This window comes from Dama dama, chromosome 23 (genome assembly GCF_033118175.1).
Source record: "Dama dama isolate Ldn47 chromosome 23, ASM3311817v1, whole genome shotgun sequence".
Lineage (NCBI taxonomy): Eukaryota > Metazoa > Chordata > Mammalia > Artiodactyla > Cervidae > Dama > Dama dama.
Genome location: NC_083703.1, coordinates 64,021,848 through 64,049,752, shown reverse-complemented (window position 1 = coordinate 64,049,752; position 27,905 = coordinate 64,021,848). Strand labels below are relative to the sequence as shown.

At 43.2% G+C, this 27,905-nt stretch overlaps 2 protein-coding genes and 1 non-coding gene across 6 annotated transcripts in view; 1 reads left to right on the top strand and 2 right to left on the bottom strand.

Moving 5' to 3' along the window:
* Positions 1–348: 348 nt before the first annotated feature.
* On the bottom strand, positions 349–17,917 carry DYNLRB1 (dynein light chain roadblock-type 1). Of its 3 annotated transcripts, none has more exons than XM_061127107.1 (4): positions 17,819–17,917; positions 9,302–9,377; positions 4,043–4,210; positions 349–706 (listed from the first exon to the last, which is right to left on the bottom strand). In XM_061127107.1, the coding sequence occupies exons 1-4, from the start codon at positions 17,819–17,821 to the stop codon at positions 663–665; spliced, it is 291 nt and encodes a 96-aa protein (XP_060983090.1). In that variant the 5' UTR covers positions 17,822–17,917; the 3' UTR covers positions 349–662. The 3 variants fall into 3 exon arrangements, with proteins under 3 accessions (XP_060983090.1, XP_060983089.1, XP_060983088.1); XM_061127106.1 differs by lacking the exon at positions 17,819–17,917 and adding an exon at positions 17,406–17,438; XM_061127105.1 differs by lacking the exon at positions 17,819–17,917 and adding an exon at positions 17,122–17,318.
* TRNAG-UCC (transfer RNA glycine (anticodon UCC)) lies at positions 7,355–7,427 on the top strand. Its single transcript has one exon. It is a non-coding gene; the product is annotated as a tRNA-Gly (tRNA).
* A 3,962-nt stretch (positions 17,918–21,879) lies between the features above and the next one.
* The window catches only part of ITCH (itchy E3 ubiquitin protein ligase), a 95,787-nt gene continuing 89,761 nt past the window's right edge, over positions 21,880–27,905 (bottom strand). For both annotated transcript variants that reach the window (XM_061127102.1, XM_061127103.1), the window contains exons 24-25: positions 26,796–26,868; positions 21,880–24,497 (exon numbers count right to left, since the gene is read on the bottom strand). In XM_061127102.1, the coding sequence (XP_060983085.1) occupies positions 24,398–24,497; positions 26,796–26,868 (173 nt within the window). In that variant the 3' untranslated portion in view covers positions 21,880–24,397. The remainder of the gene's footprint in view (positions 24,498–26,795; positions 26,869–27,905) is intronic.

Genomic DNA, 27,905 nt, shown 5'->3' with positions numbered 1-27,905 from the left:
TAAGACGCTGTACCACCCCGTCCGCAGCGAACTACAAAGGTGATGTGAGCCACACCTGGCACTCAACAAATTTCTCTCTCCTTTCCCTAATGAAGTGCAGTCAGAAAAAAATCTTTCAAAACACGGATAGGGATGAGGAATGATAAAAGGGATGGGAGGGACGAGAGGCCCAGAAGCCAGGACACCGGTTATAAGCCGTGTCCAGCTCAGCAAGTGTGGCCACAGGTGCTGAAGGAGCACAGAGCACCCCCAGGCTGCAGGCGGCGCAGGCTCAGCCTCCGGACCATGTGATCACACAGGAAGCGAGACCTTTTCAACCCAGTGTTTAAAGACACACAGCCAGCCGGGTAAGCATTCTGGTTATTTTTAGTTAAAGAAAAACAGCCTTTTCCAAGGGCGACAAAGTCAGAAGGAAACAGGGTGTGGGCTTCTCACAAGCTCTTGCTCCAAAACCTGGACGTGATTTTCCTCCTGGAAAATCAGGGGCAGCTGGCCAGGAATGACGTTGGTGGGGTGGGAGGGGCTGCAGCCCACCCGGGTCACGGACTGGTCTGGGAGGGCTCTAACGTGCCTTCCACGTGCCCGTCAGTGGACATGATTTAACGCTATTATTCTTGAGGGGCATTAAATTAAGGAATGACGCAGGGAGCCAAGAAAGCGGCTTATTCAGTTGGATTCTGAATCACAATCAGGAAATAGTCTTTATCTGCAAGAGAGGAAACAAGAAAAAAAAGAATCACTAACTGTAAAATGGGAGAAAAACACACCACAAAGCCAGTAAATCATTCAATCACCAACTGTAAAACGCTGGTGGGGTGGAGAGGGATAAAATGCATCAATGCTCAGGCTGACTTCCCGTGGCTGGGGAAACAAGATGAACCTGCATGTTTCCTGTACAGGCTTCTGCACATACGCTATAGGGAAGCAGGCTCCTAACCCTACCCAGCAGTGGTGCTCGGCAGAGCATCCTCATTTCTCATCTTCCCAGTACCAACAGGGAGGTAGGGTTATCGAGTTTTTTGGGTTGGGAAACTCGGGTTCAGAGTTTAAATGAACTGCCTGTACTGGTTCTCTGACTACAGACTGTTGGAATAACCTGGAGGGCTGTTTAAAACAACACAGATGGCCCCACCCAGAGGACTTGGACTCACTGGGTGTGGGGTGGAGCCTAAAAATTTGCATTTTAACAAGCTCCAGGTGATGCTGACACTGCAGGTTCTGGGAGAACCACTTGTTTAAGGTGGCCAGGATAGTTAGTATCCAAGCTGGAATTCTAACCTCAACCCTGCTAGTCTTGGGTTAATGTCAGTTCTGTCACAAGTTCAGTTGCTGACCTTCCAGAACCTTCTGGACTAGAAAATTTCAAAGGCACCAGGTCAAAGGGGGCCAAAGCACCTGAGTTCCAACTCTGGGGATCAAGCCAGTCAGAAGGAATGTCCGTTATGAAATCATAGCAATCCAAGTCCTCTGGGGTGAGCCTGACTGCCTCTCATCTTACAGAAGAGGAAATGGGAAAAGCAGGGTGTTTAAACTTTGCCCACTTAATAATCACACTAAACATTTACCAAGGCTTTCCCATGCTGGCTCTGGGTTGATCCCTTCTCAAACAGCATCTCAGTGAATCCTCAACTCACTCTATGAGGCAGGGACCAGTGTTTTCTTATTTTTACTAATGAGAACACTAAGGCTCAGAGAATTAAATGACTTGGCCAAGCCAAGGCTAATATGCCAGGTAGGAGAGCTGAGTTTGACTCAGGTGCTGGGCGCCTCTGGGCTGCCCCTTGCTGAACACGTGATAAACCTTGGCCATGTCTGCTTTGTGTCTATTCAGATTCAAGCCTAAACCTTGCTTCTTCCCTTGACGATGGACATCTCAGAAGGAGCAGCTATTATATGACCAAGTCTCATGGCTAAGCAATCTGTGTAAGTGAAAAATCACTAATAAAAATAGAAATAACAAGCTACCGACAAAACTAATGAAAAGATACTATTAGCAATACCCATGTCTTTTCTTCCAAACAACCAGGCTCCACATTCAATAACAGCACTCCAGTGCTTTGTGGGAAATAGTGTGTTAAGGCTTGATTGCCCTGTGTTAACTCAGGTGTTCCAAGCAGACATTCTTAGAAGCCTTAAGCCAAGAAATGCTGTCCAGGGAGAGTCTGGCAATTTGGAGACATCATCTGTCCTTGTTTCACACTGCGAGCTCCCAGGGGGACACGAGGTCTGCTCCGATCTGGAGGGTTGGCAGCCTAACTTTTAGGGGAGTGGAGGTTTGTCTGTAACCATGCCGCATGAAGTCTTGAGAGGGATTTGAGTTTAAATCTGATCTCAAGCTTTTCTGCCGACCTCGTGCCAATATATTCAACCAGATGAGGCACCTCCAGACATGCCAGATGAGGACCGTCCCCTCACCAGACATTTTACAGAGATGGAAACAGGTTCGCTGGTGCTCTGTAATTTGCTTAAGGTCGGACTCATAAGACGTGAAGCTGGAAAACAGCTGGGGTGCGTGCTACAGTCTATTTTCTGACAGAATCAGAGACCTCATCATTGGTTGGTTGGCCTGAGACCCATTAGACAATGATTACGTTGATAAACTATGTATGTCTTTGGAATAAATGACTCTGAAGTTATTCTGTTTTCAATTGTGACCGACTTGCTCTGTCCCCAGCCCTCTAGGGAGTGTCCCCAGGAAACCGAGTGACCCTGTGACTGGCTCTGTGGGTCTCTCCTTCACATCCTTCCAAGCAGCTCCACTGGGCCCAGACAGGCCTGGGAACAGGAGCAGTGCTGCTCTGCTGCAAGGAGGGGCTGACCGCTCTCAAATTACCTCAGAATTCTGCAGCCAGCCAGCCGCCTGTGTCGCAAGCCCAGGGCCAGTCACTGTCCCAGCCTTGCCCCTACCTGCCTTCGTCCAGGCCCCCAGTCACAATCCTATTACTGACTGCCTTGAAAAAAACCTCCGCTCACTAAGTCCAGACGGGCTCACTAAGTCCAGACGGCTGAGTTTGGCGTCTGAGGCCCCTTCTAAATTGGACCACACACATCGCCTCCCCTCCTTCCTACACACATCCCGCTGCTCTAGACAGGCTGCACTGCAGCCCCCTCCATCCCCCGGGCACACTCACCTCAGGGCTCAGCCACAAAGGGGACGGTGAGAGAGGATAACTGCAAACAGTGCTGGAGGATCTGTCCACCACACCAGGCCGTGCATGTGAGTGAAGTGGGGCAGGGCAGGTGGCCCTGCTGACCCCTCCTGTGGGCCCAGTGCTTAGGGGCGCCTCCCAGGGTGAGCATCTCGTCACCCTGAGAACAGATGCTAAGACTGGTACTGTTTGTACCACACAGTCCCCAAGTACTTCATGTGGAAACAAAGCAACCCCTTCCCGTGCTGGAGGAAAGACTGTCTGCATGGGGACCAGAGAAACAGGACTGTATTTAAGAAGTGGGCAAATTAGTATTTTTTTTTTTTTTTTTTAGGATAAAATGAGTGCATGGTGGTTTTGCCTTACAATTTGGTTTAGAATCATTGAACTCTTTTTTCTTCAGGCACAGCTTTTCCAACTCCACCACCCCCAATCCCACCCCACTTGCTTCCTCTTAACTTGTGCCCTCAGAGTCAGCTCAAATGTTCCCCCCTCTGGGAAGCCTTTGCTGACTGCCACAAGCAGGCCTAATCACACCCTCCTCCATGTTCCAAGTGCTCCTTGAATTCCCCCAAATCATGACTGAGCAATTCACACACACACACACACACACACACACACACACGTCGATGTCTATCTCCCCCATGACACCATAATTCCCTACTACGGCCCAGAACCCAGGACAGGGTCTGCCTAGAGTCACTGTGAATGAGGACTCGCTGGGGATGCCAGCTGGCACAGGCCAGGCAATGAGACACTCAAATCTGTACCTTCTGCTCTTCAGGCCTTTCTCTGGAACCCATGGGCACGCCCATTCCCAAAGCCTTCCCGACAGCTACAGGGCACGCACAGTGAGGGTCTGCTCTCAAGTGGGGGTGGGGAAGACCCCTTACCTGGTGCAACCATAATTTCATTTTTCTTGGAGCGAATTCGAAGGAAGGTGAGGTCATTCTGGGGGTCAATTTCGCGCACGGTGCTCCGGGCCTTCAAGATGAAGTTGTGCATGAGGCTGGCGTACTGTGTGGTGGTGGGATTGTCCATGGTACTCTTGATGGGAATGCCTGAGGGGAGAGCAGAGACTGAGCAGAACCCTGGGAGTGCCTTTCTGCCCTGCTCCCAGCCCCACACCCAGAATTCCAGAGCCTAGACTGGCAGTTAACAGTCATCACCCACTGTTCACTGAGGACTTGACAGCCAAGTGCTGAACACTTGAAGGATGTTAGCTCCAGTCCCCAGAACTGCTCTAAGGATGGCGTCACCATCTTTACTTGTCAACCAGGCAACCAAACTCTGAGCAATGAGGTGGCCTGCTGAGGTCTCACAGCAGATAAACACAAGCAGTGGGGCCAGGATTGCAATGAAGGCCTGCTGGCTTCACTGCTGGGCTTCCTTCACAGGGCCACATACTGACTGGTTTCCAGCAACAGAAGGATAGACTATCACTCATAACACTGAGAATATGAACAAAGAGAATAGTTCCTACAAATCTGTAAATGCTGAGAAGTACAAGAAGGAAGGGTCAGATGGATAGTTCTGTGCCAAGACAGAACCATCACTCGTGTCTTGCTCTAGTTCCTAACAAGGAAGGCTTAGGGCTCAGGCATAAACACACTGTCTACACACGTGACTGTGCCAAGTTAAAGCCTGTTTCTCTGTCTGCACACATCCTTGTAAACAGCGTTGCTACTGCTTTCAAAGAGCCCACAAGTGGCCTATTCCAGGGTTAATCATTCCCCTATTGCTGGGGACTCAGGCTGCATTTTTACTTAATCACCTTGTAGTGAACAACATCCTGCGCCAAGCCTTTTCTGTTTTGAGGACTGCTTCCTTGCGACGAACTATTAAACGCCCCCCCCTCACTGGCCGGTGCCTGTTGTCATGGAGGTGAGGAATGGGGCTTAGCTTGAGACACCTCAGGCCACGACTAGGTCATCAGGTGCCTATGAATCCCTGTAACACGTCAGCTAGAGGCTCCGTCGATGAGGCCCCGAGTGCTCAGTCCACAGGCTCTTGGGACAGGTGTGGCCCAAGTCGCTCCCCACACATCAGTGGCTGGATTTCAGCTCTAGGACCCCGCCTTCTGGCCTATAACTGACCAGCCAAAGGATCAGCCAAAGACAGTCACCTGCAGACCTACCCATGGGTGGCAAGAAGCTGACCAAACCTTGTCTTATTATGGCGTAGTGAGTGTGGGCAGAAGCGGGCATGGGAGCAAGAGAGGCAGTGAGTCAGAGGCTGCTCTGAGCCAAGTGGAGTTATGAGGATAGGTTGCAGTGATCACTTGACTCTAAAGGAGAAGATGACCAGGTCACCAGGGCAGATGTTGTGTCCTGGGTGGCAACCAGGTACCCACCAGGGCCCCAAGAGGCCTCATTCAGTGGTGGAACCTTCCTCGAAACAGCAGTATAAGCAGCTGGGGAGATGACCAGTAGGAACTCTGAAATCGAGGACCTGGGCTTCTCCTCTGGCTCTGCCACTTCCTGGCTACGTGGCCTAACACAAGTGATCTAACCTAAGCCTCCATTTCTTCATCTGTAAAATAATGGCTGTGCTTCACCGTGCTGCTGGGAGGACTAAATGTGTCTTAATTCATCTGAGAATATTGAGCAAAAGCATGCACAGAGTGTTGATTTATTATTGACATAACCCATGTTATAAACCCCACCCCCAGGTAACCTGAGGGGCCAATCTTGAGGCCTGGCAAAGTCTGGGGGTGCAGGGGTGGGTGGGGTCAAACCTCTTGACTTTCTTTTTGTACTCCATCAGGCCACCTTCTCTCAGGTCCCTCTGCCTGAAACTTTCTTTCCCTTCCCTACTCTCCCCTGACTCCCACTGTCCCTCATGCCTCCCTCTACCCCTGGACATGGTCAGCACCCCCGTTCTACAGTCCCAGCACCATGCCGCTGTCCTGCAAGGCAGTTACTCAAGTCTGAGATCATGCCTGCACGGGAGTGATCGTGACACCCGTCCTCAGCAGACTGGATGCTCCCGAAGGGTCAGAGGCAGATCTGATGTGCTCACCAGTGTCTTTAGGGAGACTGCATCAAATATTTATGGCTGTTGTTAAAAAATGAGTAGACACAGGTGTGCTTTTAGTGGTTCAAATATACTGTCAAGAGTGTGATCACATGTCTACCAAGTGAGAAGGTGTGTAAGGGAGAAAAGAAATGAACGTCTTGTTGGCTCACTGTAAGAATGAAAGAAAACATGGAGCTGGCAGGGTGGGGACGGAGGGCAGGGACCAACACTGGGGATAATTTCAAACAAGCACAAGAGAGAATTCCAGATTCACAGGATGCCAGAGCTGGGGAACACCTCAAAGACAGCCAAGTGAGTAGGCGGCCTACTGCAGGCCGTGGCCTCCACAAACGGGGGCTGAGCGCCTGCAGTGGTGGCTGGTCACCTCAAAGCCATGATTTCGAATCTGGGGGTCAGATCTGTCAGGTTGTATAGCCAGGTCTGCCCACCAACCCTCCCCCCGCCCCCCCATCAGTCAACAATTAAAACACATTAATAAAACTTAACAGGTATTTATTGAGAACCAACTTTGTGTCAGCATTACTGCGGGTACTGGGGATACAGAAATGATCACAAGAGAGAAAGCTCTGCTCTCAGGGACTTACACATTTTAGACTTTTATTTTGCCCTTTGTGGGTAGCAGCAGATGGCAGGAGGTCTGGAGGGTACAAATAGGATGTTCCTTACATTCCATTCTTGGTTAAGTCTGCTTAAAGGTACATTTTTATTATGAAACATCATTTAAATCTGGCCAAGGGTGAGACATCACCAGGCAGTGGCAGGTGGTTGGTAAGTGACTGGGACAAGAGCATGTCCTGATTTCAGGGGTGGGGAGCAATCGCTCCAGGCTGAGCTGGTCAGGGAGGACATCCTGCTGGAAGAGGCAGCTGAACTGAATCACGGAGGTGGAAAGCCCCAGAGGAGTATCAGAGATCCCTAATACAATCACCCTGACTGAGCACCTCTAATGCAAGCCTTCAGAGTTCTGACCCCCAGGGCAGTGAGTTCTGACTACCTCCATTTGTGGCTGGGTGATCTGGGGCGGGTCAACCTGACTGCTCTCAGTTTCCATTCTGTCATCTGAAAAATGGGCAAATATCCCTGCTTTGCAGAAATGTGTGACATGTAAATGAGAATCTCAAGTGGGAGATCTATGAATGGACCACAAATTAAAAAACACACGGAATTTCCTGGTGGTCCAGTGGTTAGGACGCTATACTTCCACTGCAGAGAGCACAGGTTCGATCCCTGGGCAGGGAACTAAGATCCTGCATGCTGTGTGGCTCAGCCATCAAATAAACAAACAGGCAAATAAATAGATGGATAAATAAATAAACACAAACACAAGAATTTTTGATATTCATGTGGCATTTACTATACATCAGGCACTGTTCTAAAAGCTTCCCTTAGAAAAAGATAGTGTGACTGTCCACATTTTACAGATGAGGAAATAAACTGAGAGGTTAAGTGACTTGTCTAAGATCACATAGTTGGTAAGAAAGTAGAGTCAGGATTCACACCCAGGTAGTCTGGTTCCACATTCCATATTCTTAGCTACTGTGCCATACTGCCACATTAGTATACAAAAAGTAAGTGCTCATCAGTTTCAAAAAGGTAAGAAGTTGGGGCTATATTTTCCTAATGAAAAAGCTCAACTTTGGGGGCAGTTTTAACACAAGAATGAAGGCTTGTGGTCTGGAATACTGGTGGAAGTCTAGGGGGTCCCAGCTGGGGAGTCAGCCCCTGAGGCTATTTCTCCCCAACTGGGGTCAAAAATGTCTATTTATAGAAGAGTCTCATACCAAGTCTTCTGGGTCTTGGAGCAAGGAGCTCCTTGGAGCAAGGACCAAGGAGGTGGCTTGAGGCAGCTAAGTTCTGAAGAGGGGAAGGGAAAGCCCTGGCCACCCAGCTGATTAGTGGTGGGCCTGAGATGCCTCCCACAGTGTCCTCAGGCTCCCCACCCCGCTGCCTCTTTTGAATGCAGTGACCACACGGTTTAATCAGAGCCTGACAAAGCTGGGGCACACATTCTACCTAGCTATGGGCTGGCCGGGGTCTGACGACTTGGAAAACAACATTCTAACTGAGGACATGCCGCCTTCAATTTGTCACCCTTGGTGACTTTCATTCTGCTCTATTTAAGCAGGCACTGTTGAGAATTCTGCCGCTCCAAAATAAGGGCCAGAATGACAATGCATACACACAGAGGCTCTCAAGGAGCCTCAAACAAAGCCAAGCTGACTGAATGCATTGGGTTAGAGAATGGGGTAGGGGGGCCCAGTTGGGTGACCTTGGACATGGCCTGGGACTCAGTCCAGCAGCCACTCTCTGGTCCTTCGTGGAACCCTGTGGGAGAGAGAGCACAAGTGCGCTCGGACAGATTTGGGATGAAATCTTGGCTCTATAATGGCAGGCAAATCGAATTTGTAGACTCACTTTTCTCCACTGCAAAATGGAGACAATAGAGCCGCTTCAAGGTATGACAGAAACGATCTGTCTGTGAAGCACCAGCCCGTGGCCTGGCAGAGAACAGGTGTGTGATAATATCGGTCTCCTTCTTCATCATGTCTACTGTGGTTTGAGAAAAATTAGCATCTGTACCCTTTTACAGTTGTTGAAATAATGTCCCCAAAGAGGAAAGAAAACTATAGGCCCAAAGCAGTTGACAGCAGTATTAGACAGCAAGAAGAGAAGTAGAAACAACATAAAGGGAGAATGGAGAGTAAACACTGTACTGCAAGTTAAAAAGTTTGCTCATGTAAACCATAGAGCAAAATCAAAACAAACCCCAAACAAAAACTCATGAGTAAACAGATGCAAGAGAGTAACAACTATAATTATGACCAAGAGAAAAGGCACTGGACAAGGGCTGACTGAAGAAGTACGGCACGCTGAGGAGTATGACGTGTCAGGGCAGTGCGGCAGGGAGGATTTTTCCTTTTTTTAAATTTAGAATTCTAGTAATAGTGCTAGGAAACTGGAGGTGATTTAAAAAAAAAAAAAAAAGCAAAAACAAAAGGATGAGAACTAGATCAGGTACATGAGAGGTTTAGTAAAAAGCAAGTGTTATGCTGTGTTGGGCTCTTTTCTAAAGACCGGCCTGCACTCAGCTCATGGCTGGAAGGAGGGTGTACCTTCTGTGTTTACCACGATGATTCCCTGCACGCCCTTCTGGCTCTGGAGTCGCTTCAGGGTCTCCTCCACCTCTGCCTGCCAGAGAGAATAAGACCAAGATTAGAGCGGTCAGGAAGCCTGGATCAGCTCCCTTGTACTCCCGGCAGATGAACCACACTTGCCAACAACAAACACCTAGGCATGTGGCACCACCTCCTTCAAGGTCGCCGGGACTACCTAGAACAGCCCTGAGGCCAGCACCAGCATCTAAACCATCACATTCCCAGTGTGCGGTGGGGCTGCCCCCTCTGCCCACCAGGGGCTCTCTGCCCCTCACCTAGTAGGGAGCAGAACTCAAATACCATTCCCAGGAGTATAGGCACATCCATGACTCAGCTAGGGGACAAACCAGAGGAAATTAATGATTTTAAAAATTCCAAATGGAGGTGTCTAACAGGAAGGAGATACACTGTCATTTGTGGCCCAAAGAGCACATTCCAAAAGAAGCAAAATGATCCTATGAGGATGGACTCAGTGACTAATAAGCTGGCACCTGGGACAGTGTGACACAGCACACAGCCAGAGGAAAGGCAGAGGAAGGGGCTCATGAACCCTGCATCGTCAGGAGCTGGTCTGGGTGGGCTACTCTGGCACATGTGATTTGTAAACAGAGTGGACAATCAGACTGTGAGTCCTCACCTCGCCAGGCAAGGCCTTCTCTGTTATTACTTCCATCTCTTCTACCCTTCCCTCCACTCTCCACCTGCATGTCCGTATCTCCCTGCCTCCACAGCTTTTTACCAAACAAGGCCTCTTCTTCGCTGAAATACAACAAATTCTTCAGGATCATCTTAGATATCACATCCTCCATGAAGCCTTTACGGATTCCAACTCAGTGGCCTTTGGCCATTTCCAATGGACTCCCTGAACTCTTGACTGTATCTCTCTGGGAATCAAAAAGTGCTGTTTGACTTAAGGTCTCTCTAATGGTCTGCAGAGCAGGGGCTCAACGAACAGCTGTTAAACTGAACTAGGCCTAACTCCCCCTGCGGATGGAAACTGGTCTTCAAATGCGTTTGTTCTCAGGAGGTCCCTTCTAGACCCATCCAGAATCTAGTCAGAAGCTCCTCACAGGCTGAGGGTCAGACTCTTGGACACAGAAGCTCTGTTCACCAAAAGAGAGTGGTACCCCGCCCTCACAGGCTGATGAGCTGGCCCAGAGGAGGAGCTTCTCAACAGACGATGGAGACAGCACAAAGAAAGATTGTTTTTCTAGTAGGCCCAAGCCTCACAATCCAGTCACTGCCACCCACTCTCCACTGATGTGTGAATACTCTCAAATGCTGGAGGGAAGGGCAAACAAGTTCCTCCCACAAAATGGCAAACAGCCTGACGCCTCTGTAATCTGGAGCCTTGGTAAAAGGACATGGCTAGCTATGTGGACTGAAAGTACAATGCAGTAGGTTATGCATGGATGAGATCTTAATTCATTCATCAGACTTTCACTGAGTTCTGACCACACACTATTCTGGAGAGGAGCAATAAAGTATTATATGATAGTGGTCAATACTACATAGCACTCAACCAGACCTGGTAACCCTCTTGGAAATTCATCCTAAGGAAACGATCCAAGAGAATTAAAAGGAGAGTACGGCAAGATGTTTGCTGCAGTGACATCTTCAATAACAAAAAGCAGGAAGAGCCAAAACTGCCCAATGTTTAGGGAAACATCAAGGGGATTATGAATGTCCATTCACAGGAATATAACACATTAACAATGGTGACCAGAATATTTATAACACCTTAAAAAGAAAGTGCTTGGGAAATGGCATCCACATGAAAACAAGAAGAGGGCTAGAAGGATCATGAACGAAATAAAAAGCCACACCAAGAGTAGGGAACTATTGATAAGGTTTTCTTTTGTTTTTTTTAAACAGCCTCTTTTACTCTATTATTTTTATTTAAAAACATTGTTAAACCCATCTCTCTGTGTATCCAAGAGATTAGAGATCTCTGACTTGGGACTATGGAGCTCTGGCAGTCTCAACATTGTAAGAATAAGAATACCCTGGTGGCTCAGATGGTAAAGAGTCTGTCTACAATGCGGGAGACCCGGGTTTGATCCCTGGTTGGGAAGATCCCCTGGAGAAGGAAATGGCAATCCACTCCAGTACTATTGCCTGGAAAATCCCATGGACAGAGGAGCCTGGTAGGCTACAGTCCATGGGCCGCAAAGAGTCGGACATGACTGAGTGTAGAAAGAAAGACGAAAGAATAAGTAGGATGTAGTTTAGGACATTTCAATCAACATGCAATCAAACTAGGGATGGGGAAAGCTAAAGATGCCAGAATTGAAGTCCAAAATACCCCTAGAGGTTGGAAAGTGAGGCTTAAATGAAAAAGATGAAATTTTGTAAGATGGTTATTCATTCAATAACTGTATGGGAATCTTCTATGTGTCAGATGTTGTTTTAGGCCTAGGGATGCTGTACTGGACAAAATACAATGAAAACCCTGCTCTCATGAAGCTGATTTTGGGGGTGGGGTGGGGGGAGGGAATCAGACATTAAGCAAAAGCATAAATAAAATACAAAAGTCAGATTCAGTAGGGATGGGGGATTTGGAAAGCAATGGGCTGATGGCAATTTTAAACAAGGTGGTCAGAGAAGGCCTCGCTGAGGTGACAGTTGAATAGAGATCTGAAAGGAAACAAAGGAGCTAACCAGGTGGATTTCTAGGGAGAGTGTTCCAGAAAAAATGCAAAGGGGCCAGTGTGGCTGAGGACAGTGATTGGCAGGCAGCCAGATGAGAGGGAGGCAGGATCAGACTAGATTTCAGAGGTATCATAGACCAGAGTGATGACTTTGGTTTTTAAAGGCAGGGGGGTGTGAGGAGCCACTAGCAGGTTTCGAGGTGAGCAATGACAAGATCTTTTTCATAAGGATGCCCTGGCTGCTGTGTGGAGAATGGACTGCAGGGGGCAAGCACAGCCTGCCTGAGCCCGGCCTGGCCTGGTGAGTGCTGCACCTTCTGAAAGCGGGCAACCTCCTCTCCCTCACTCACCACTAGATGAAACTCCCAAGTCTCTGGACTCTGCTCATGAGCCTCTGTGGGAGGCCTGCTCTGGACACCTGCCCATCTTCTAGGTACCCAAGGCACCCTGACTCCACAGCACTTATCAGCAATGAGTATAACTGTCTGTTCTGCTTATCTCCTCCTCCAGACCCAAGGTAACCTGGGAGCAGGAACCCAGACTGTGTAATCCCAGTACCTGGTACAGTACAGGCTCAATAGATACTTAAGGAACAAATAAAAACCATTTCCGCAACTGTGTCTTACAAAAATCAACCTTTTAAAGTACAGTACCCTGGGCTTACAGTACCCAACACGATGAGTGGGGGTTTAGATGATCCTTAATTTAATGAGAACCAACCACTGAGATCTAGCTGCTTAAAAGGTAAACATGCTTACCAAGAAAGGCAGGACCCACAAGTATACCTGACCTACTCAGTATCTGCTATAGGTCAGATACTAGGATGGATGTCTTCAGACACGTCTCATCTGAACCTTCCATGGTTAGCTCCATTTTACAAGCAGGAAACCAAGGTTCAGAAAGGAGAAGCGTTTTGCCCAAGGACACAGAGCAGGTCAAGAGAAGGGTTGAATACACCACTGACCACAAATGAAGATGTCCCCATCCTCATGAGTTCAGATTTTGGTATAAGAGACTTTCAAACACAAGTGGCAATATTCTTTCAGGGTACAGGGTACAGGTGGGCGGCGTGGGCAGGGGGATGCTTCTTGGATGAGTGTGGGCAGGAACACCCAAGGATGTAATCCTTAAGACAAGAACTAAATGATGAGAAAGAAAACTACTCCAGGAAGCAGCATGAAAGCTAACACAGTGAAATGGGAAGGAGTTTGGCATGTTCAAGGAACAGAGAGAATCAGTAATGGAAGGTTTTTGATTCTCTGCTAATCTGACAGGCAAAACCCAAATAAGAGAAAGTCAACCTTTCTTTAATTCTTAAGAATTATCAGCGAGGGGACCTCCCTGATGGTCCAGTGCTTAAGAATCTGCCTTGCAAGGTAGGGGATGTGGGTTTGATCCTCAGTCAGGGAACTAAGATCCCACATGCCATGGAACCATGACTATTGTGCCCCCTGGCCTCAATTAGAGAATTTGTGCCCTGCAACGAAGTTCCCACATGCCAAACTAAGACCCAACACAGCCAAATAAATATGTTTAAAAAAAAAAAAAGAATTATCAGTGAGGCTGTCAGAAAAAAAAAAAGAAACAAAACTTATCAGTGAAGTTAAGCTGGAATTTGACTGTTTGCATCTCTCCTTTTTCAAGTCTTTTGCTCTTTCTACTAATTTTATTGATTTTAAAAAACTCTTTAAGTTAGAAATTTTAGACTTCTGCCCATCATATAAATTACACTTCTCCCACTTTTCTAATTTAAGTTTACAGTGTTTTTCAATAATCAGAGGTTCTGAATTTTTATGTAATCAAATTTAATAAAAACTTTTTCCTGGAAGACTAGAGAATAGCTTCTCCAACCACAGCTAGTAGGGTGGGGTTAGGCCTGGGGGAGTGGAGGTCATAAGGTCTACAGGCACCTGCCTTTAGGAGAAACTGCTTAAAACAATTGTCAGGTTCAGCCCTGAAGGAGCCAAGAAAGAAAACAAATGATGCCACAAAGACAGGAGCATCATCACAGCAACATCAGCAGATGCAAGAGGAGTCCTAACCAGGCATCCAAGTCATTCCACCTCTGCCTCTAAAGTCTGTTATCCCTGCAGTGCTAGCTGACTGGTACCAGATATATCTAAGTAGATATGTAACCCCTCGGGTTCGGCTCACATCTCGAAATTCCTGCCCTGCTCCTAGAAAGAGCCCGGCTGGGATCCTCAGCACCCCGAGTCTTTATTTCTATTAACATGGGTGTCTGCACCAGAGAAGGGACCAGGCTCCTGGGTTCTCTAATTCCTAGACGCATGCTGCTGACAGACCAAAAAACACTCCAAACAAATAAAAAAACAAGTAGCAGTAAAACTCCAGGATTATTCACTGGTTTGGCACGGGAGGGATAACCACTGAAGCAAATGATTCACAAAGAAACTGTGACCAACGTGATGACCAAGCATAAAAAAAGTTTTAATTTCTATTAAACAAAAACGAATTACAAGGAGGGGACAACATCTGCATCAAATATAACAGACCAAAGAGTAATTTCAAAACATCACACAGGATGATTAAGAAAAACAGCAAGTCTCTAAAAATTTAGTGGGCAAAAAGGATAAGAGGAGAAAATATACCTCAAGGAAACCACAAACACAAGAAAAATGTTCAACGTTCCCTGTAAATAAAGACATGAAAATTATAGCAATGCCGAGGTTATGTTTTTGAACGCTGGCAGTTATTACGGCAAAACTGGTACAAAGGCAATAAGACCTTTTGGGAAAGCTACAGGACTAAATTATTATGAGAATCATATGTGCTGATCCCTTTGCTTCTTTGAGAATTTCTCCTAAGGAAATAATCTAATAAATGTGAAAAAAAAAGAAAAACAAACTACACATTCAGAGACATTCATCACAGCGTTATCTCTATTGCTGAAGAACTAGACGCAACCCAAATGTATACTGGGGGAATGGTTTGGCAAATTATGATAAAAATATTTCATTGATTATTATGCAGTCACTAAAAATGATTCATTACAAACAGAGATGGCAACAAAGTTATATGTCTTTGGGTATTAAACAAACAAAAAACTAGCAGGTACATCTTGAACGTGAATACATGAACAAAGAGGAAGGAGAATGTACAAAGATGAAAATATTTGTGTGGTGGAGTAAAACTGGATGCTAATTATAGCTGATTTTTATATCACCAGCGTAAAGGGCAATTTGTCATTTTCTACCAAAATGTTCATGGAGTCGCAAAGAGTCGGACACGACTGAGCGACTAACACACACACACACCCCCCCAAGATGGCAAAATGTGCACGCCAGAAGTATCACTATTACATAACACTACATAAACAAGAGCATAAGTGGGGAAAAAAAAAACAACAGTACTGCAGCATTGTCTGGAGTGAAAAACTGTAAACCATCTAAATGGATATAATGCAACGGAATAGGAAAACAGTCCTATAAAGAATAAAATAGATTTGTATGTATCAACATGAAAAAATATCTGGTATTTTTTAGTGAACAAAGTTAAAGAATGAGATTATACATATAACCTAAAGTAAGCTTGTGTGTGTGCTTGCTCAGTCATGTCCGATTCTTTGAGACCCCATGGACTGTAAGCCCGCCAGGCTCCTCTGTCCATGGAATTGCCATTTGCTACTCTAGGGGATCCTCCCAACGCAGGAATTGAAACCTTGTCTCTTACACTGGTAGGCGGATTCTTTACCACTGTGTCACCTTAATATGTATAAATACATAAGTTCCAATTTCATGTAATAAACATGTTATATACAAATGTGCTTATGCACTAAACAAATCTGGAAGAAGATGTATCCAACTGTCAACAGTGATCAGCAGAGGGGAGTGAGACGGGGACTACACACACTTTCCTAAGTTACGTATTTCGGTAATGCTTAAATTTGTTAAAACATGCATCTAAAGTATGTTTTGCTTTTATGAATATAAATACACAATAGCATGGTATAGGTTGCAGGAAGCTCTGATTTGTGTAAGAAAAAGGGGTCTCATATATATATATGAAAAGCTATGACGAACCTAGACAAAGCTATGATATAGCTAGAAAACCTAGACATTGCTAGAAAAGCTGACAAACCTAGACAGCATATTAAAAAGCAGAGACATTACTTTGCCAACAAAGGTCCATCTACTCAAAGCTATGGTTTTTCCAGTAGTCATGTATGGATGTGAGAGTTGGACTATAAAGAAAGCTGAGAAAAAAAAAAAAAAAGAAAGCTGAGCGCCGAAAAATTGATGCTTTTGAACTGTGGTGCTGGAGAAGACTCTTGAGAGTCCCTTGGACTGCAAGGAGATCAAACCAGTCAATCCTGAAGGAAATCAGTCCTGACTATTCATTGGGAGGACTGATACTGAAGCTGAAACTCCACAATACTTTGGCCACCTAAAGCAAAAAACTGACTCATTGGAAAAGACCCTGATGCTGGGAAAGATTGAAGGCAGGAGAACGGGACGACAGAGGATGAGATGGTTGGATAGCATCACCAACTCAATGGACATGAGTTTGAGCAAGCTCCAGGAGTTGGTGATGGACAGGGAAGCCTGGTGTGCTACAGTCCATGGGGTCACAAAGAGTCGGACACGACTTAGCAACTGAACTGAAATATACATATAGATATAATAAAAGAAACTAACAATGTTTGTTTCTGAAGGAGACTGAGGTTGGGGGTCACAGTTGGGTGGGAGATCTATTTTTTACTTAGATCTTTTCAGATTTTCTTTTTAACTGTGTATAAGATTTATCTGTTAAAAGTTAATTTTTCTTTTACAGTTTAAAAAGTGATGTGAAAGATGAAGTTACTTTCACTATACTATAAACTAGCTAACTATATAAAGTACACTGCTAAACTATGTAGAGGAGAAACTGAAGAAAAAAAGACTAATAGGAGTAATATACCTAATCATACCTAATATACCTAACTCCAGATCATGGCATTGTTTCTTCTTCCTTTTCCATTTTTCTTATAGTCTTTAAATACTTATATAAGATTTTTAAAAACCATTCAAGGCTTTAGACGTGGGAACGTTTTTAAACCTGATTTAACCTTGAAAAGGTCTTCTCAAGTTATTTTAAAGTTGGGAGGATTAAAAACACAAGAAAACAAACCTGTAAAGTCGTAAAGAACCCACAGTTCCAGCCAGCAGGGCAGGAACCCCAAGGGTGGATCCCGCTCGTTTCTGACTCATGCATCATGTCCCAGCGGCTCGAAAGAATGACGGGGACACAAAGACAGCAATCAAGCTTCTAGGGTTCAAATCCACCTCCGCCATTTCCTGGGGGCAAGACACTTAGCTTCACTGGGTTTTAGATTCCAAGTATGTAAAACGGGGATAATGGGTGTACCTACTCACCTACGTAGGTACACCTACATAGTTATGGGGTGTACCTACTTGTAGATATGTAGGCATGGGGAGGCGTTTAGCAGAGCCAGATACGAATTAAGCTTCCTGTAAATGTAATCATTATAGTTACAGTCGCGCAACAAGGTCCAGGATGCTAGGATGCAAGGGTTTGTGGGCAGGCCTCCCCACCTCCGTCCACCCCTAGCCGAGGCCTAAACAACTGCTTCCGGTCAAGGGACTGCCGGATCCGGTGGCCCCGCCTCAGTCCCCTGAGTCGGGAGGCCCGCGCCGCCCCAGTTCCGCCCTCCAGACAGCTCGGGCCCGACCCCGCCCAGCCCCGCGGATGCCCAGCCAGGCGCTCAGAGCCGTCCCTGGAGGACAGAAGGCCAGGCTCATGGTGGTGGAAAGTCGTGCTCGGCCACCTCCCGGCCGCCTGCCACAAGCTCCCGGCGGACACTCACCATCTCGGACCGATCCGGTAGCTCCGTGTCGCCGGCCCTCAGCCCAGTCTTGCAGCCTTTCTGCGCCTGCGCACAACTCCCTGTCAAGGCGGACAGCCTCGGTAGCCTATCAGAAACCAGCGTAGGACGGCGGGGCGGGCGGGTAGCCGGACCTTAGTCAGCTCCCTTAGGGCTCGAGGGGAATTTGCCTTGTGCAGTCAGAAAGTGAACGGCGAGAGAGCAAAGGAGCACTTCAGCTATGGAAAATTCCTAACTCCCATTGTGCCGAAAAGATGCTGCTTCGCGTTGTTGGAAGAGGCTTTCAACCCTCAACCGAAGTCTTGAGCTGGCTCTGGGTGGAGGGTGATGAGCGATTCTGAAGGCGAGGAGTGGGGGTGCTGAGGCCTTTGCTCTCAGGTTGAGGCAAAAACAAGGCGCGAAGCCCAAATGCTCTAAAAACGCCAGAAAACCTGGAGTTCGGGCTGGAGCCAAGCGTCCTTGGGGGTCTCCAGAGCGACTCACTTGGGAATATTCCATGCAGGCTCTGAGAAGTGGTCAAGGCTAGTCTGGCAGTCTGCATACTTTGAATCCCTGTGTTCCCTTGGAGAAGCCACTTCACATTTCTGTGCTCCCTCACCTTCTAGACCCCTGTGTTGTTCCGTCTTCCACAAAACTGTGTTCTCTAGCAGGAAATGATTTACTAATTAGTGAACCTCGTGCCAACAGCCTGGGCTGACACCCTCCCTTACTCCAGTAGACTCAATTTAGTTTCTTCTAGTCACTGGAGTTTGCTGGATTACAACACAGATGATCTAGTTCCCAAATTTCTTTCCACCGTAGCCTCAGTTGGGAGGACTTCTCTTTCCATGGGCGTCCGCAGGTTAACAGGGCTGAATAGTGACTTTACAATGAGTAAACCTGGCAAACACCATGTTAACCATGGTTAACATAGCTGGAAACAGGACATGTTCATACATGCCCTTTGATACCATGCACCAAGGGCACGCCACCTCCAGTTTTGTTTTTTTCCACAAAAATCCATGGCCTTAACTATGAGAAAACATTAAACTTGAGGGGCATTCTACAATGTGTCCGGGAAACACTCTTCAAAAAATATCAAAGTCATGAAACACTAGGAAAGAATGAGGAACTGTCACAGATTGGTCGAGACTGAGAAAATCACTGGTGAAAAAACTGGTGACAGTTGTATAAAGGTTTAAAAAGTTTAGTATAAAAGTTGAGTGTTATTTTATTGATGGTCAAGTTTTTATAATTGTACCAAGTTATATGGGATGTTAACATTGGGGAAAGCCTGGGTGAAGAGTTGTGCAGGAGTTCTCTGTACTGTTTTTGCAACAGTTCTGTAAATCTAAAATCATTTCAAAGTAAAGTTTTTTTTTAAAAAGGATTGGACACAAATGATTATTGAATGCGGGAAACATTTGAAAAGTGTTTAGCAAGGGGAAGAAGGATAGGGTGACTGGACCCCAAGATAAGCACAGGAGTATCATGACCATCTTACATATGGTAAACCAGACTGAGGGGGGTGAATGAATTGAACAAGATCATAATCATAAAAGCAAAAAAAAAAAAAAAAGAGTATGGCCTATAGTTCATGTGACTGGCTAGAGCCAGAGTAAGAATTAAGGAGGCGTTGGAAGGAGTTGGAAGGAGTTAAGGCTTTGAGTGATAGGCTTTTGAGTTTTCGAATTAATATTCTGTGGAATGGAGGAACCACTGTGGAGAACTATTTGAGACTAAAGTTTTCCACAGATCATTCTGAGGCAGCACAAACGAACGGAGAGAATGAAAGTAATGACAAGTTGCTACAGTCAGTGAGGGTAGGGATGAAGGATGTGGGCTGTGGCAATGAGGGCAGCTCTGAAAGAAATGATTCTCAAGTTTTGGAGGTGGACTTAACAGGATCTGAAGACCAATTAGATGGAACAGCTGAACTAGTTATGGAAGACTCCCAGAGTTGCTGTTAAGTAGAAGTACAGCAAATGTTTAAGCACACAGTCTTTGGAGTCAGACAGTCCTGGATTCCAATTTGTATTCTTGCCGTGTAACAGCTAAGGACACTTGTAGTTTCTCAGTCATGTTGAACCTATTTTCTGTAAAACAAGAGATGATCATTCATCTGTGAAAGTGACCAGGAACACTAAATGACAGTGCATGTCACATATCTGAGTGTTTGGGATATAGTAATAAATGCTGAGAGTTGTCCCAGAGTAAGTGAATAGAGGTGTGATATTGGTTGCTGGATAGAGAAGACAAACAGAAGAGGTCTGAATTAGAAATGAGGAAAGTAACAGCGTGGCTGTTTTCACTTATCTGCAGGAGTGACTAAAAAGTTTCAAGGTCCTTTTTGTGAGTTGCTTTGAGGAAACCCTGATGCTCACAGCATCTTTGTGCAATGGGAACTTGTTCACGGGGGACCAATACTGTCCTTCCTAGGTCTGCACTTAAGACCTGAAAGATTCCCATGGATCCTCCCCCTAAATGTCCTGACCACAAAGCAGCTTTACAGACACATCGACACTGACCAATGAAATGAGCTGGGAGTGACAGCAGTTTGTTTTAGAGTTCTACAACATGAGATCCTCTTCCTTTAAGTCCAGAGACTAGCAGCCAGTCAGCCACAGCCGAGTCCCAGTTTGATGCTTTGAAGAGTTTGGGGCTGGAAAGCCAACTGTTCAGTAAAAATAACTCCTTATTTTCCCAGGGAGGATTTCCTCATGCTGGGGGAAACACATCTTCCCTCTTTTCCTTAGCAACGGTGAAACTAGAGCTTCCTAGCTGCTTATATAGGACAGATTAAAAATGGTAAGATCTACTTTGAAGGATCTCCAAGAAACCTGTCTCCCAGTCACTGCTAGATCACCATATTAAAATAAATTTAAAAAAAAAAAAAAAAAACCCACTTCCCTTAGCGTCTTTCCACTGGGTCAGTTTTAAATAACAGCATGATCACTTGGTTTCCTAATAAGAAAAATTCTTGTTAACTAGCTGGTGATTCTCTATTGAGCACCTATGGCTGAAATCCTGTCTCAGGGCACCCTTAGTTGTGCCAGAAAATGAGACATCTTCATCTTGGTTCTCTTCAACACAGGCACCAAATCCAGTCTCACCCCAGTCTTTCTAGTTTTTCTCCCATCTACTCCAAGCACAGACAGGCAGTAACTTGCCCACTTACAAAAGCAGAGGGGGAGAAATCTATACATCCTGGTCACATAAAAGGCTTCCCTGCAAGTGGGGAAAACCTTATTCAAGACTAATAGCAAAGTGTGCAAATGAAGGACCAAAAAGTTTAATTGTAAACAGTCTTACATCTTTTAAGGAAATGCAAGGGAAGGAGCCCCCTGCAGGACCTTTATAACAGCACTTGACTCCCTATGGTATTTGTAGAGTTACCTGAGTATTTGAAATTACAATTTAGGAAAACAAAGGAACTCCAATACAATAATATACAATCCAGTGCTGCTATTCCATTTTTGGTTAACAAAAGCATAGCATAAATACAAATAATTCTGAAAGCAACTAAAAAAAAAAAAAAAAAAAAATGAGGGGGGCTGGAGATGCCAACAGTATTAAATAGAAGTAGTTAACCTAAAGGAATTTAAAAGGATGGAGTTACATCCAAAACAAGGAGGGATATAAAAACAGAAGTCTTAGTTCCACCAGTCATCCCTAGTAACATTTCAAGTTATTAACCAGATAAATAAGAAATTGGCAGAGTGGGCCTGACTGACATAGTTGATTTAGGATGAACCTCTATGGGCTGGTGAGTCATGTTTCACTAAAATTTCTGATGAAATGACATTGGTATGTCAATCTCTTGATGAAAAATTAGTACCCGAACTTTTAAATAGAGTTATTGTAAGTCTTATGAAATTAAAATTCTCCTGCACTCTGATTTAAGATCATAAAAGCCAGAGCAGGAATTCATTATTATGAGCTGCTGGACCAGTTTTAAATCAATCTATTTGATAAAACAAGTAAGGTCCTTCCCTCCTCACCCAGGCTATGTGAAACGCTGCCTTCCCCAACCTCCCAAAAGAGCAGAAGAATAAGGCAATTGCTCATTTTACTTTGTTTTTATTTCAACATAACATGCAGTAAAAAAATTAACAGGATTTATTAGCATTTACAATGCTTACAAAGAAAAAGGACTCTAAAAGCAATTTAGTTCAGATTTAAGAAATCGCTCTAATTAAACACTTACAATAAATCTATTTCCAAATGATCAGTTTGGACCAAAATTTAAGATAGTATTTGGTAGATATTTATGTCTGCTGTCTATCTGCAATATTTGTAATTAACCTCTGATTCTTGGGATATCCAGCCCCCATCTTCCTAACACAGCAGGAAAGACATACACATGGCCATTTAAATTAAAGGGAGAAATAGAGCAAGGGAGACCCCAGGCTGCAAAAATATATACAAGCATTTACCTTTTCCAGAACTAAACATTTCTTCCATAAAAATATTAAATAGCCAAGCCCTATAGAACTAGGGCCAGGACTACTTCATATATAACTATTCTGTATTTTAAAAATATAGGGCAGAAAGCCTTTTGGATGATATTTATACATTTTCGCACAATATTTCTAGGTCCCTAAATGAATCATCAAGCATTATGTAGAACAAAAAAGTCTACTTTCTTACATTATCTCTTAATTTAATCTCATAAATCTCTAGTAAATATTGTAGGTAACTACATTTCAATATGAGCATTCACCTCAATAGGAAGTCTTTATAGAAGGTTTAATCTCCATAGCCACATATTACCAAAGTTCAGACATATAATGAATGGGTAGTTGGCAGACATTCGCTCTGTAAGACAAAGCAATAGTTTTTTGCCCCCTACCAACAAAAAGGCAGAGTCACTTTGAAAACTAGGGCTTTTAGAGACCATAGTACATTTCCTAGAGTATGTAGAATAAAATCAAAATAAAGATAGGACTGAGAGGAGCCCAATCTCTCCCTTTACACTAACGACTTTTGGATGAGGCAACCCTTTCACTGACATGTCTGCTTTATGATGGCAGTGTTTTAGAAAACAGATACACAAGTTTAAAAGTGTTTTTGTCATTGTTTCAAGATGTAAAAGGAAGAGTAGTTAGGGAAAAAAAAAACCCATTTCCTTTCCAAATAGAACAGGGGTTTGCTATTTGCTTATTTTTGGCTCAATGCCCCTTTTTCATGCTACACTACTGAAACCTGCCGAAGTCCCTATTTCATGAGATATTAGGTTATGAGTTCAGTTATGACAGGCACTCAGCTGGCTTAGGCTTCCTCACGCTGTCCTCTGACAGCAGTCATCTTGCTAAGTCTAAGCAGGCTAAGTTAAAAAAAATTTAAACACAGAGAAGGTCAAAGTGCATTAATCAGTTACTAACAGGGCAATCTAATATTAAATAGTCATGGGAAAAAGCTGTTAAAATTGTTAGAGTTGAACAGAAAATCCAAATCAGGACAAGAGAGAATGGAAGTAACTACTGTAACATTTGCCAGAGAAATTGTCAATTTGTTAAGCTGTAATTCACACAGACAATACATTTCTGTGGTTACTAGAAATGTACTGCTGTAAATGTATTACTTGCTTTTTTAGCCAGTACCACAGCTCTTCCTCCCTAATGAAAATGTGATTTTATAGATATTTCATTGACCTCTACTTCGATTAGAAAGCACTCTAATTTGAACTCCTTAGCAGTAGTTAAATGTAACTGGAGTTGTTGGATTATGATAAAATTTAAAGATGGAATTGATATACAGGAACATACAAAAACTGTTGATGGCCTTCAATAAATTCACCCAAATTAATTCCAAAAATTGGCTAACTTTTTTTTTCTCTCTACAGTGAAGGCACCATAGTGTCAATATTGTTTGTGAAGTTTAGTATTTGCGAGGCAATTAAAACAATCAAAGTTCCAAATGAAGAGTGTTAAGTCATTTGCAGACCGGGACCAACTTCTCTCTGAATTCAAATTAACAAAACTACTTTGTGGAGAGATACAAGAGTCTAGCATCTCTTTTCTAGGGATAACATCAAATGATGCATGGATTTCATGCTCCGGAAAGGAAAAACAACAGTCAGGCCAGGCTGAAAGAAGAGGGAGAGCACAAGCCGGAAATTTGCTCATAACCCCAGAAGCTGGGCTGTTTTAAACAAATACCTCTTTCCATGAGGCTTAATAGGTAGATTTTACATATTTTAGTTACCAAGTGACCTCCCTGCATATTTTCAGAATCTCTAAAAGAAAAAAAACCTAAGTGAGACTTCTGAGACACATACACAAATTTTTTGTTAAGGAAAGAATCTAGTGGAATAAGACAAGGCAGATTTCATTGCTGTGTTAATCTCATGGTAAGTAAGGTTTATGACTAAGTCATTTGCAGATCTGATTTCTAAAAACACTGAGAAGAAACCCAGAATCACTGGGAGATAAATCTCAATGGTAACATTAATTTACTTACACTCAAGGTAACTCTCTAAACAGTCACAGTCCAATTATACAAGTGTGCAATAGGCAAAGAAGGAAAAGGACAAACGCTGCAAATAAGTTCTTGTCCTTTGGTGGTGCAGGCTCTCAGAATTCACTCTTGTCCAAAGCCTTCTGTTTCTTCAATAGCAAATAACAGCTTTTCCTTCAGTTGCTCATAGCTCTTGTAGGGCGGCAGGTCCAGGCGGTTAAAACTAAAAGTAAGAATTGTTACCTTGAGAAAAGGGTATATACTAACAATGGTTTCAAAGCCAGGCAAAATTAGGTTGAAATCTCAGTTCTGTCACTGGGCCCTTGGGCACCTTTTTTTTTTTTTTTTAACTTTTCTGTTTTTTCCTTTGGTAAAATGAAAGTTAATAGTATTTACCTCTCAGGATACAATGAAGAAGTAAGCATATATAGCACAGTACCAGATGCTCAATAGGTACTCAGTAAAATGCTAGTCCTCTTAAACTTTCCCATTTACTCTATTATCAAACGTGGCCAGCAAACGTTTGCTGTTTGGGCTAGATGGTAAATATTAATACTTTAGGCTTTGTGGGTCATAGGTCTCTTATCAAAAGGTTTTAAATATACCCCATTAACAATAAAAAATATTTTCTGCTCTCATATCTAATATGCTGGTCCTACTGCCTTTCTCTTATTCTTAACTGTGAGTTTTTAAAGATACCTTCTAATTTGGGGGCATATTAAGGACACTTTCACAAGGTAACAGGTAGTGAATCTGCCCTGAAGCCTTGGCCTTCTACTATAGTTTTAGAATAAGGTGCAGGTAGATACTTGGAGGGCTTCCCAGGTGGCTCAGTCACAAAGAAGCTGCCTGCCAATGCAGGAGACACAAGAGACATAGGTTCGATCCCTGGGTGGATTGGGAAGATACCCTGGAGGCAACCCACTCTAGTATTCTTGCTGGGAAAATTTCATGGACAAAAGAGGCTGGAAGGCTACAGTCAGTCCATGGGATCACAAAGTGTCAGCCATGATTGAGCACTCACTCAACAGATAAATTTGGTAACAGAAGAAATCATGTATCCACAAAGGGAAAATAAATTTACAGTTATAAAAATGAACAAATAAAAACATGGAACTTGAAAAAGTAATGAGACTGGTTTTCATGCATGACTGAGATAAGCTGTTCACAATAATGTAATGGCACAGTGTGTTCCAAGTTTAAAAAAAGGGACAAAAGGTCAAATCAAAATATATGTGTACAAGGTGAGTATAAGAAAATCAACTGTATCTCGATATACTAGCAATGATTAATCTTAAGTGAAATTAAGAGAACAATTCCATTTATAATAATTTCTAAAAGAATAAAATACTTAGGAATAAATTTTTCAGAACAAAAGCAGGACTTATGTAATAAAAACTACAAAACACTGTTGGAATACATCAGACAACTAAATAAAGGGAAAGACACCTGATATTCATGAGTCAGAAGACAATACTGTTAGGATGGCAATACTCCCCCAAACTAATCAATCAATTTATATCAAAATCCCAGCTGATCTCTCTGCAGAACTGGACAAGCTGATCCTACAATTCATATGGAAATCCAAAGGACCCAGAAGAGCAGAAACAATCTTGAAAAAGTTGGAGAATGCATATCTAAATTCAAAACTTACTGAAAAGATATAGTAATCAAGACAATGTTACTGTCATTGTGGACAAATATTATAGATCAATGGAAAAGAACTGAGAATTCAGAAATAAACCCATGTATTTATGGTCAACTGATTCTTCAACAAACATGACAAGCTGTTTTAAAAAGTTGTATTAATGAAAATACAAAAGAGCACACAAGATCATAAAAAGGGCAGATAGGAAAAACACACAAATGTCTGGCAAGGTCTATATATGACCACTGAAATGTCTCACAAAATAAAGTGCAAATACTGTTGGCATTATATTGAATTCCAACATTTTTGTATTTGAGTTAAGATTTGGGTTTTTAGTTTTGTACATTTTTGGAAATGTGGTTAAACTACATTTATAATAAGAAAACATTATTTCTGTCACTATGCTAAGAGTATCTCTCTCTATAGCTACCTAGATTTGATTCCTTCCTCTGCCTACAGAGAAATGTTAAAGTGTTTTCTAAATATCACATTAAAAAAAAAAATGCAGTGGTGAGAAAAGGGATTAACTGTAAATTGGTTAACAGGGATTGTTTTGGGGTGACAGAAACCTAAAACTGGATTGTAGTGATGGTTACTTATTTGAAAATCTACTAAATATTACTAGATATGGATAAGTTTTTTGTTACATAAATTATATGTCACTAAAGCTGTTAAAAATAATTCAATACCATGGGGAAAATATTTCATTTCTAATTTGTAATATGCTATAGTATATACAAGATAAATGAGAAAAGGCTATTTTCTACACTTTAAAAAATTTTTATTTTGGAGTATAGTTGATTAACATTGTTGTTAGTTTCAGGTGAATAATAAAGAATTTCATTTATACATAAACACTCTGATTTTACTTACCAGGTATGACTTCTAGGCAACCAATTTTCTTTCCCGACTTTTTCAATGCAGAACTTCTGTGGCCCATTGCTCCCTAAAATATAGTGAAATCATCAACAGTTTGATAGTGTAATGGTTCTCAAATTGCAATCCCCAATTCAGCTGTTCAGCATCGCCAGGGAACTTAACGAATCACAAATACACAGGCCCCAACTGAATTGAAACAAAAACTCTAGGGGTGAGGCTCAGCAACAATATTTTAACAAGCTTCCAGATGATTCTGATGAGTGCTCAAGTTTGAGAACCATATTGTTAATACATGTTAAGGAGGAGAAAATGCAGTTTCATCTACATCCCTTAACTAGAACAACAGAATGCTGTAATTAATAATATCTCACATAAGAACAGAATGCATAAAAAATTTAATTTCAATTTTAAACAGGGAAACTAAAACTCACTGTCTTATAAAACTTGATTTAAATAGAAAACTGTGAAAACTTTAGAAAATGTAAACTACCTAGTGAATTCAATAGGTCCTGTAGGGTGTACCCTCACACACTTTTTACCCAATTCTTGTCTCTCATTTATCTTCAGTCGACTGTTAAGGTTATTAACTTTTAGTACTGGTTTTCTAAAAACATCACTACTGCTCCCTAAGCAGCATTTTTTGGTGGTCACAAGGATTGGAAGTACTACCGGACTTTTGAATAAGACAGTGCCAGGCACATTTAATGTTCTGCCATGTGTAAAATAAGTCAAGCCAAAGAATTTTCTCATGTTCCACCTGACTAAACACAATACAAATATAAATTGGTAATACTTTTGCATCTACTAATAGTGAAGTGTTTTCTTAAGTAGTTATGTGAAAAGCCCAGTAACATAAGATATGGTCATTATGAAACAGGATAGCTAAAATAATAATTAAGTTTGAAATTATTAGTTTATGTACTGCACATTCTCTCAATATATTATAGCATTTTTAGCCACACAGATGACAAGTTTAATAGTGCTAATTAGTATGTAACAGTAGAGTCTGGATTACTTTTAATAGACTGAATCAAATATCAAAATAGAGAAACATGAAATGAAGGATTTTCAGTGAATTTCATTGATAAAGGCTATTTGACAAAT

Coding starts and splice junctions, on each gene's coding strand:
- DYNLRB1 (XM_061127105.1), bottom strand. CDS start 17,208: ATGATGCATGAGTCAGAAACGAGCGGGATCCACCCTTGGGGTTCCTGC. Junction 9,378..17,121: donor GGTTCTTTACGACTTTACAG/GTTTGTTTTCTT, acceptor TCTCTCTGGCAG/GCAGAGGTGGAGGAGACCCT. Junction 707..4,042: donor TGAAATTATGGTTGCACCAG/GTAAGGGGTCTT, acceptor CCTCTCTTGCAG/ATAAAGACTATTTCCTGATT.